Raw genomic sequence first — 11,701 nt, forward strand, 5'->3', positions numbered from 1 at the left:
CTGCTGCTGTTTGGATGTTTCATTAGAATCTTTATTTATTCATCAAGTAAACTTTGCTGCTGCTTTTCTGCTCTGATGATTCACAATTGTTGACTTTTTGGAGCACAAGCCTTTATTTTGAAAGAGCCAGTGATGCAGAAACAATAGAAAGAGACTCTGAAGATGAGATGAGCAACCCCCCCTGGAATGTTGACCCCTGTGCAGTGGACTAGTGGGGGAGGGACGGCTGAACCAATCACAGAAAGACTGCTGCAGCTTTCCCTCCAAAAAGAACCAATCAGATGTTGTTGCTTGGATTCCTTTGTCTGGAAGTTTTCATGTGGAAGCTTCCAGAGTCTTTTCTGTTGGTCTGCAGGCTGAGCAGAACTGACTCCTGCAGGATCACAGGAACTTTCAGGGAAATCTCAAAGCAGGAGAAAAGTTTCTGTTTGGAGCTTTTTTCTGTGATTGTGAGACTAGCAGATGATCTGAGCTGCTGCTGTTCAGAGGACTTTGGTGTTTGTTGGAGCTGAAGATCTTCTGCAGCTGCAGGAACCATGTCTTCAGAACCTCAGGAAGATTCTGTCAGAGAACAACTTTCTGCTGCTGAAGAAACCTTCAGACTCTGTGAAGGAACCATCGTCCAGAATGAGAATGAGGAGCTCTGTGGTCAGAGCAGACTGCTGGATATCACCTGGAAGCCGCAGCTTCAGCTCCACCTCACAGGTATGTTCACTGCAGACAAACACGTTATTCAGCTGATCTACAGTTGGTTAGAATCAAAGATTAAAACTAAAAGTTCAGTCTCTGTGTGTAACAGATGTGAAGCAGTTCTTCACTCTGACAGCAGTTTTGGTGACTGTTTGTGGTCTTTGGTCAGCTGTTGGTGTTGAGTCAAAGCTGGAGGTTTTAGTGTCTGACGGACGGCTTGAGTCTGAGAGATGCTGCAGCAGCTGCAGTCACATCTGCTGCAGCTGCTGCAGTCACATCTGCTGCAGCTGCTGCAGTCACATCTGCTGCAGCTGCTGCAGTCACATCTGCTGCAGCTGCTCCAGATGTTTGCACCTGCTGGAGCTTCTTCAGATGAAACAGTGATGCTGGAAACAGCCTGTAGAGATGTTGGGAGTCCATCACAGAGTTGGTCCAGAGCTCCAGTACAGACACTCTGAGGCAGCAGAAGCTCCTCCTCCTTCCTCTGTGAGGCAGCAGAAGCTCCTCCTCTTTCCTATGTGAGGCAGCAGAAGCTCCTCCTCCTTCCTCTGTGAGGCAGCAGAAGCTCCTCCTCTTCCCTATGTGAGGCAGCAGAAGCTCCTCCTCCTCTTCAGCCTATAATGCTGTCCTGCAGCTGCACCTGGATCTTCTCACAGACCATGTGACCAGAGACAGTCCCACTCCAACTCTAAAAACGAATGATAAAACACAACGACACAAATAAAACAGTTGTTAGTCATAAAATACAGTAAAATTTTAAATTAAATAGGTTGGATATGCCAGTCTGAAGAGGTGAGATTTTGAGATTTTAACTTTTTCTCTGTATCACCATAGACTTTTATTTTGAAGGGTCAAATTCAACACTCACCAATTTTTACTCTTTGGTGAGTAAAAGTTAGAGGGTCAGTCACCACATGACCAGTAAATGTTTGAGTAAACATAGTCATGTTTATCAGCTCTTCCTCTGGTGAATTTATTTATTCTCTTCTCCTCTACGGGAGGTAAACAACACACACAACAACACACACAACACTCCGCCCCCGTTTGTTTTGAACAATGAAACTGATTCTGAACTGAATCCAGTCAGAACTGGAGGATGAAGCTGCTTCAGTAAAGCAACAACAGATTCATAAAAAGTCTTGATTTGGAGACAGAGATGTTGGCAGATGCTAATGCTATCATGCTAGCTTGTTAGGTGCTAATACTATGATGCTAACTAGCTGTTCTGTGTGTCACTGTATGTAATCATGGACTAGTTTAAAGTCGAACAGTATTTTCAGGGACCGGTCTTTAAAATGTAGCTTTAATGTCAATAATGATAAATAACAATCCAAAACATGAAACTGTTTTTGTTATGATTTCATATCAAATGTGATCACCTGGAGGCAGAAATATCTCTAGTAAATCTGTGTTTGTGTTCTCAGCATGTTTGAATTTGAGTTTTTATTTAGATTAAAATAAAGAAGTGTTCATGACATTCATAAATTACTTTCATTTCATTTCTTTTGAAAAAAAAAAAATCAGAAAGTAAAGCCCCTGTGGTACTTCTGTGTAAAATAGTATAATTCTGTCAGTAAAACATATTTAGGTGGTAGATTTTTTTATTTTTATCAACCGGCCAAAGATTAAATTACAGCCTGTGTGTGAAGGTGTTAAAGTTATTCATAATGAGAGGGGAGAGCGGTCCTGACCAGAGCACTGGGAATTGGATCAGGTTGGTAGGAGGTGGTTCTGGATTCTTGAATGAGTTCAGTGATTTGCTGAACTGAAGGCAGAGTTCATTCTGAGACGAGAAGAGAACTGGTGGGGTTGCAGTTAAAACTGAGATGGGTTTCAGGTGCTGGTGAATGTGATGGATGGTGGAAGAGAAAATGATGTTACAGAAATCCGAGTAAAAGTGAGGAGGAAGTGAACGTGGACCGATTGTTGTACGTGAGAGAATGGAGGAACTGATGAAACCAGAGGAGTTCTCTGCTTTGGTCTTAGAGTGAGCAGAACTTCTTTTTGGGGATCCATCCACACCCAGCAGCCAATCAGAATCAAGCATCATCCAGACCGCAGTATACGTTCATTTAAAGTGTTTGTTTCTTACGTCTGTCTGTCAGCATCTCTGTGTCCTTGGAGTAAAATTCCAGACATGAACATCTTTAGAGTTCTGCTCATCTTAAGGTTGATGTGTTTTATGTTCACAAATTACACTTCTGGGATGTCTGTACAGAGCTCCAGATCTCACATGACTCCCTGCTGTCAGTCATCCATCTTGGCAGTAATATGAACAGCACCACTGCTGAAACTCTTAAGCATCAGAGTATTCATCTCACTTATACACACGACATTTAGGTTTATTTAAAACATTAAAAAGGTTCAATATTACTGAGCTGATAATGTTCCCGACGGGCTTTTTGCTATCCAGACATATAACTACCTAATAAACTTCCCATCATCCTACGCAGAGGACTCTAAAGTTTACAGAAACCTGGAGGATTCCAGATGGACTCAATCTGGGTTTGTACTGAACATTCAGCTGTGGAATCTTCAATCTAAACATTCCTGCATCACAACTGGAAGAGTAAATGTTACGATCCAGGCAGAGTAGCATTAGCTTGGCTAGCAGCAGGGCTAGTAGCTCTGCTAACGCGTCTGCTTGTCATTTTCCTTTTTCTCTTCTCTGGAGATGGAAGGTAATTTAAAATAGATCAAATAGCATCCAAACTGTGGATTATCACTCTTTGTTCCTACAAAATACACAAACATTTCAGGATCCACGTTTTGATTGTTACGTTAGCGCAGAATATTGTGTTTTCTTTCTACATCTCAGTTCATCTTTCACGTCTCGTTGATTCTGTCAGAGCGATTATGCTGTGTTTTCTCTAACAACTGTGTCCTGATTGGTTGAGACCCTCTCAATCATCTCCTCTGTCTCCATGTGTGCAGCTCCACTGATTATGGGGTTTATTCTGAGTTAAAAGTCCACGCAGAAATAATGCATCTCCACGCACGTATCACACATTCCTCGTGGACTATTCTGAGCATCGTGAGTACTTTCTGCTCCTGCGCGCTTTTATTTAATCATCTCGCGAGCTGAAAAAGTCCTTGTAGAGACAGTCTACATCCACGTGCACAAGATGCTCTCTCTCAAGGCGTGCGATAAATATTCCAATTACATGTTTTTTGTTATCAATGGTTATATTTTCTATCACATTCATTGGGGCGGCTGCACGGTGGCACAGTGGTTAGCGCTCTCGCCTCACAGCGAGAAGGCCCCGGTTCGAATCTCAGCTGGGACCTTTCTGTGTGGAGTTTGCATGTTCTCCCCGTGCATGCGTGGGTTTTCACCGGGGACTCCGGCTTCCTCCCACCATCCAAAGACATGCTTCGTAGGTTAATTGGTGACTCTAAATTGCCCCTAGGTGTGGATGTGAGAGTGAATGTGTGTGTGATTGAGGCCCTGAGACAGACTGGCGACCTGTCCAGGGTGTACCCCGCCTTCGCCCTTCAGTAGCCGGGATAGGCTCCGGCACCCCCGCGACCCCGAAAGGGACGAAGCGGTTAAGAAGATGGATGGATGGATGGATTCATTGGGGCCAGTGACCGATCGATTTGACCTGAACCCATATTGTTCTTCGTTGAGGATCTTGTACATGTCGATAAAAGAGTCTAATCTAGTTATGAAAAAAACATTTTTGAAAACTGTGGTAACAGAGAAACTGGTCTTTTGATATACACACACACATACACATACACTGCTCACAAAAATGAATGAAACACTTTTTTATTGGGCCTGGCACGACTTGAATTAAACCTGTCTGATAATTTTCTTGCTGGTTAAACAGCTGAGGCAGCAATTTGAGCTGTATTGGTGTTCATGAATTAACAACAGGTGCACTTCAGTGGCAACAATTAGAAAACCCTCAAAACAGGACTGGTGTTGCATGTGGAGGTCATTTCAAGTTTCTTCCTCTTGATCTTTTTTGGCTGGTTTTCCACCCGTGCTGATTTTGGCTTGATAATTATCTCTACTGGCAGTATGAGGCGATTCCTTAACCCTACAGAAGTTGCACAGGTTTTCCAACTTCTCCAGGATGACACATCCATACATGTTGCAGCAAAGAAGGTTTAATGTGTCTCCCAGCACAATCTCCAGAACATGGAGGAGATTTCAGGAGACTGGTGGTTATTGTGGGAGAGCTGGACAGGGCCGTAAAAGGTCCTCAACCCCTCAGCAGGACCGATACCTGCTCCTTTGTTGCAAGGTGGAACAGGCTGAGCACTGCTCGTGCCCTACAGAATGACCTCCAGAGGGCCACTGGTGTGAATGTCTCTACCCAAACAATCAAGAACAGACTTCATGAAGGTGGCCCGAGGGCCTGACGTCCTGTAGTGGGCCCTGTGCTCACTGCCCAGCACTGTGGCACTCGGCAGGCATTTGCTCAAAAACACCAGAATCGCCACTGGCACTCTGTACTTTTCACAGATGAGAGCAGGTTCACCCTGAGCACCTGTGATAGACGTGAAAGAGTCTGGAAAAGACAAGGAGAACGTTATGCTGCCTTCAACGTGGTTCAACATGACAGGTTTGGTGGTGGGTCAGTGATGGTCTGGGGAGGCATATCCATGGAGGGATGCACAGACCTCTACTGCCTAGGAAATGGTGCTCTGACTGCCATAAAGTATCCAGATGAAATCATTGAACCCATTGTCAGAACCTACGCTGGTGCAGTAGGTCCTGGTCTCCTCCTAATGTACGACAATGCCCGGCCTCACGTGGTAAGAATATGCAGGCAGTACCTGGAGGATGAAGGAATTGAAACAATTGAATGGCCTTCACGATCCCCTGACTTAAACCCAATAGAACATCTCTGGGACATTATGCCTGGGTCCATTAGGCGCTGCCAGGTTGCTCCTCAGACTGTACAACAGCTCAGGGATGCCCTCACACAGATCTGGGAGGAAATGCCATAAGACACCATCAATCGTCTCACTAAGAGCATGCCGCGACGTTGTCAAGCATGCATAGAAGCTTGTGGGGGCCACACAAAGTACTGAAAAGCATTTTGAGATGCAGAAATTAAGTTTAGGAAAAAATGGACAAGCCTGCCACATCTTCATTTCACTCTGATTTTATGGTTTATACACAACTGAGCCTCTGTAGGCTGAAAACTTTTCTTTCCATTAAAAGACTTGGGATCTTTTTGTTCCTAAGAAACTGCCCTGTCATTACTTGTATAGATATCCAACTTCATATTGAGATCTGATGTATCTAATGTGTTTCTTTAAAGTACTCCTTTAATTTTTGCGAATAGTATATTTAAATTTATTAGTAATTATAGATTTCAGTTGTTGGTATTCCAAAAAGTAATTTATTCCATGTTTAACTTGTAGTTCCTGGAGTGTTATAAATCTTTTATCAATAATTAGGTGCTCTAATAGTGTTACGCCCCCTGCTTGCCAAGCTGGGAAGTGAAACATCTTTTTGTTTATAAGGATGTCTGAGCTGTTCCAGAAGGGTGTCATTTTACAAGGTACGACTGAGGACTTGGCTGTTAAGGTGGAACTTATGTTAATACTTTGGAAAGAATCATGTTTTTTTATTATATGGCTGATAAATGGTAGATCTGATAGGTTGATCTTTCCACATAACTCCTGTTCCAAGTCCATCCATAAGTTACTTTCTGGATTGTTTTTTTTTACCATTTCAATATGTACTGTAATCTATTGGCAGTAACATAATTGTTGAAGCTTGGTAATTCTAAGCCTCCACATCTTTTTGCAGATTTTTAAGTTTTAAGGCTGATTCTTGCTGGTTTATTCTTCCATAGAAAACTGGATATGGTTGAGTCTAAAGCTTTAAACCATGATAGTGGTGCTTGTGTGGGAATAATTGAGAATAGATAATTAACTTCTAGTAAAATGTTCATTTTTACTGTGGCTATCTTGCTCATTAGTAACAGGGGCAGGTTGACCCAGCAGGTTAGATAATCGTGAATGCTTTTCAGTAAGCCTCTGGTTTAAACTGCTGCCGAATCCTGCTGCTTTTTAGGGCAACAACATTTTGTGATCTGTTTGTATGTAGTGGAGTATTTATCCGGAATAATTAGATTGAAATACTAAGTGCTGATCATAATAAGAATAAATGAAATATCCGATACTATTTGGGAAACAAAGTCCGATCCAGATCAAGTCATCAACCACGTTATCTGCCCCGAGTTCTGATCACGTGATCCTATCGGGACATCCCTAGTATGAACAAGACCCGAAATGTCGGATGTGACTGATGCAATGGCTGATTACTTGGAAGAATAAACCAGCCTTTAGGCGAGCTCACTAGTTCACTTTTGGGACTCATAAATAGTTTTCACGTCCCTTCATAACTCTGCAGCAGATCCGTACCGACACACCGCCTCTATGTCTGAACGTTCAAAATCCACTCTTTGACCCAAACAATGATCGCTGCATGGAAAATTAATGAAGCCATAAAATGTTCAGCGTGCAGACAGAGATACTGTAGACACGGATCTGCTCCAGATCTTCTGGTTTATCTCCACACAGCGCATTAACAATAGCGGGACATGATCTATCTGAACCAGTGAAACTGCTGTGGCAGAGCTTACTGCGTTAATGTTAGCTTACCTTCTCTAGACCAAGATTATTCTTCAGCGTTTTTGTCAAGAATGACTCTGAAGATTTCTATATTATAAGTCCAATGAACCAGGCCAGTTGTAAATTCATCTGAGTTTATTCTTTTTGCAAAAAGGGAGAGAGTCAAAACAAAGTCTCCTCACAGATCTGTGCTTCGGGTCCCTCTCCTAGCTCAGACACACACAGGCAGTTTTATAGTAACACACATAGGAATTCCATACATGGGCATAACGTAGCAGTGAGGTCAACTTGTTGCTAGGTAACGAAGGTCAATTCTGTCATGGGATGGCACGGGATGTTTAAACTAACCCATATAAGGAGTTGTTTTTGAGCAAAGAACTTAGACAAAGAAATTCCAGCAGCTTGCTGGACACAGACATCCTTCATACTTGATGCTTCAGAAAAAGATTTCAAGGCACACACACATAATTTTGTAAATATTTTCAACATTTTTCGTTCTCAGTCACAATGTGCTTCCTCTTCAGCTGTTCATATATCACGTATCACATGTTTCACTTTATGTGCTGTTGTCAAATTAACTATCTAAACATAATTTACCTTCTACTTGAAAAAGAAGCATCAGTTTTTTTTTTTTAAATCGATGAAACTGTCATGATCCAGTGCTTCGGTTTTCCCTGTCAGTCTCCATGTTCAGGTTAATCCTCCACAGCTGCTTCATTTAGTTCATCAACCTCAGTATATTTAGGTGTCTGGTTTTCAGTTCTCATTGTCATGTTATCTGCTCTTCTCTGTTCATGTCACTGGTTTGTTCTCCTGGTTTTGTCATGTTTAAGTTTATTTAGTAAATGTTTGTTTCTGTCAGTCTTCTCTCCTGCATTTGGGTCCTTCATCTACCAACCATGAGAGAAATATGAAATTCAGGGGACAAGAAGTTTAGAGTTTCTTTGATTTGGTGTTTGATCAATTGAAGACTGAAGGATCAAAATGAGTTGTTGCTGTCTTAACTTTTAATGCATCTAAAGAGTTATTTTTTTCAATTGAAAATTTTAAATGTTGAACTTCTTACTGATATAATTTTTTTTTATTTTTACTGTGGTTTGACAATACATAAAGTCCTTTAAAAGAAGGCTCCTTCTTGTGCTTGTGTCTCTACAGTCCTCCCTCAGAATTATGTGACTGAAAATGATTTCTGGAACCAAGAGATGAGCGTCAGAGTGGACCAGGAAGAACCAGAACCTCCACAGATTAAAGAGGAAATGGAGGAACCAGAACCTCTACAGATTAAAGAGGACCAGGAGGAACCAGAACCTCCACAGATGAAAGAGGACCAGGAGGAACCAGAACCTCCACAGATGAAAGGGGACCAGGAGGAACCAGAGCCACTACAGGTTAAAGAGGAACAAGAGGAACCAGAACCTCTACAGATTAAAGAGGAACAGGAGGAATCAGAACCTCCACAGATGAAAGAGGACCTGGAGGAACCAGAACCTCCACAGATGAAAGGGGACCAGGAGGAACCAGAGCTACTACAGGTTAAAGAAGACAAAGTGGAGTTGTGCATCAGTCAGGATGGAGAGCTGCTTGATCTGAAGCAGGAGATTGACACTTTGAAGGAGATACCTACTTATGAGGAAAATGAGACCAGTGAAGCAGATCTAAACACTCAGCAGAGCTTTAATAGAACTTATAGTCAGGATGAAGAACCTCATTTAAATACAGATGAAGAGATAGACCCACAGAACAAACAACAAAGGATTCCAACAATCTGTAAAGAATGTGGTAAAGGTTACTTGTCTCAGCTCAGAGTTCAGATGGGAATCCATCAGAAGCCTTTTGTTTGTAAACAATGCACCAAACGTGGTAAATTAACTAATGTCAAATCACACATGAGAACTCACACAGGAGAGAAGCCTTTTTCTTGTCAAGAATGTAATAAACGTTTTAGTAAAGCATATGATTTAAAAACACATATTAGAACTCACACAGGAGAGAAGCCTTTTCTTTGTAAGGAATGTGGTTCAACTTTCATTCAAATATCTCACCTTTATTCACACATGAGAATTCACACAGGAGAGAAGCCTTTTATTTGTAAAGAATGTGATAAACGTTTTAGACAAAATTCTGATTTGAAAATACATATGAGAACTCACACAGGAGAAAAGCCTTTTTTTTGTAAAGAATGTGCAAAAAGTTTTAGTCAAAAATCTCACCTTTATTCACATATGAGAACTCATACAGGAGAGAAACCTTTTACCTGTAAAGAATGTGATAAAGGTTTTAGTCTCATTCGCGATCTCAGATCACACATGAGAACTCACATAGGAGAGCAGCCTTTTACCTGTAAAAAATGTGCTGAACGTTTTAGTGACTTTGATAATCTCAAAACACACATGGGAACTCACACAGGAGAGATGCCTTTTCTACGTAAAGAATGTGATAAACATTTTAGGCAAAAAAATGATTTAAAAAAACATATGAGAACTCAAACAGGAGAAAAGCCTTTTTTTTGTAAAGAATGTGCTAAAAGTTTTCGTCAAAAATCTCACCTTTATTCACATATGAGAACTCACACAGGAGAGAAGCCTTTTACCTGTAAAGAATGTGATAACAGTTTTAGTCACAAATGTAATCTCAAAAGGCACATGAGAACTCACACGGGAGAGAAGCCTTTTACCTGTAAAGAATGTCACAAGAGTTTTAGGCAAATGCGTAGTCTCAAAACACACGTGAGAACTCACACAGGAGAAAAGCCTTTTTTGTGTACGGAATGTGACAAAAGTTTTGGTGAAAAATCATATTTGAGAAGACACATGAGAACTCACACAGGAGAGACATCTTTTTCTCGTACATAATGCAATTAACATTTTAGTTTGCGACAGACTAGTGACCTATCCAGGTGTATCCTGCCTTTGCCCATCAGTACCTGAGTTTGGCTCCAGCACCCCATGACCCCTATAGCTTTAAGGGGCTAAGAAGATGATTAAACTTTTAGTCAAATATCTGATCTCAATTCACACATGAAAACTCACACAGGAGAGACGTCTATTATCATCTAGTTATTATAAAATGTTACCGATTGCTCTAGTATCAGGCAGTAACAGTGTAGTGTGAACACTATATGCTAATAGCATTTTTGAGAATGTTTTATTTTTTTTTTTTGGTAAAACCGATGACATACAGTAAAAAAAACAATGAACATTAAACATTTTCAAGAATGTTTGTGAAGAACCCCACACATGCCCAGTTTGCACATAGCATAAGAGATCTTCATCTCTTGAACGGCTTTTACCAGTTTAAGCAACAGCATTGTTTGTTGGTTTGATTTTAGATTAAATTTTGCTAAACGACAGTCAAAAATGAATGTTCGATTTTTGTTTTTTGTTTTTTATGAGTAGATTTTTTTGTAAAATATTTTTTTGGTGAAAGTTGTTAAGTTGACCATTGTGTCACAGTTTATGCTATTTGTTTAAGTCTGTGTGTTACCATGACAACACTAGATATATTTGTATACATCTCTGATTCTAACATTTTCAATGTGATCAGTGAACATTTCATGTGATTGTTGTTAACTACTTTTTTTGTGATGGTAAACTAAAACTGACTGGAGTTGAGTCATGTCAGCAAGTAACCACACGATTAGCACTCTTGCCTCACACCAAGAAGGCCCCGGTTCAAACCTCGGCTGGGGGATCTGAAACAGAAACACCAACTGGGACCTTTCTGTGTGGAGTTTGCATGTTCTCCCCGTGCATGCATGGGTTTTCACCGAGGACTCTGGCTTCCTCCAAAAACATGCTTTATTGGTTCATTGGTGACTCTAAGGTGTGAATGTGAGAGTGCTTCAATGTGTGATTGAGGCCCAGCGACAGACTGGTGACCTATCCAGGGTGTTCCCTGCCTTCGCCCATCAGTAGCTGGGTTAGGCTCCAGCTCTCCTGTAACCGAAAGCGATACAGTGGCCAAGAAGATGAATGTTGTAAACCAAAACTAACTGCAGTTAAGACTTTGTTGAGACATGTCAGCAAGTAAGCATTTAATGAAGAAAATATTTGTAATAAGGAGTCGGATAAAGAGTGCGACTGGTGTTTGTTGTTGTGATTCCTGTTTCTAGTAGAGATTAGAACTGTTTCTGTGTTCTTTTTAGTTGCCAGTGTTCTGTCTCAATCTTTCCTGTTAAGAATAAAGTGGACGTGAACATCAGTCAGAAGTGTGGAGTCTTTCCCACAGTGTGGCTTTCTGCTGTTTGTTGGTTCTCTGCAGGTTCCAAAGCTGGACTCCTCAAGTCCAGTTCTGACTGCTGAGCTCAGTCCTGAGTTCAGTCCTGAGTTCAGGTCACAGATCATAAAAATAATGTTTCCATCATTCTGAGGACATTTCTTCAGGTTTCATGTGAAGAAAAAAAACTTACAAA

The 11,701-nt window shown here is 41.2% G+C and overlaps 1 protein-coding gene across 1 annotated transcript; it reads left to right on the top strand.

Moving 5' to 3' along the window:
* Positions 1-7,108: 7,108 nt before the first annotated feature.
* Positions 7,109-10,994, top strand: LOC112140916 (gastrula zinc finger protein XlCGF57.1-like). Its single transcript, XM_024263937.2, has one exon. The coding sequence runs from the start codon at positions 8,493-8,495 to the stop codon at positions 10,140-10,142; it is 1,650 nt and encodes a 549-aa protein (XP_024119705.2). The 5' UTR covers positions 7,109-8,492; the 3' UTR covers positions 10,143-10,994.
* Positions 10,995-11,701: the final 707 nt, after the last annotated feature.

This window comes from Oryzias melastigma, unplaced genomic scaffold (assembly GCF_002922805.2).
Source record: "Oryzias melastigma strain HK-1 unplaced genomic scaffold, ASM292280v2 sc00283, whole genome shotgun sequence".
Classification (NCBI taxonomy): Eukaryota; Metazoa; Chordata; class Actinopteri; order Beloniformes; family Adrianichthyidae; genus Oryzias; species Oryzias melastigma.

Bases quoted from the DNA above. Each gene is read 5' to 3' on its own strand.
- LOC112140916 (XM_024263937.2), top strand. From the start codon at position 8,493: ATGAGCGTCAGAGTGGACCAGGAAGAACCAGAACCTCCACAGATTAAA.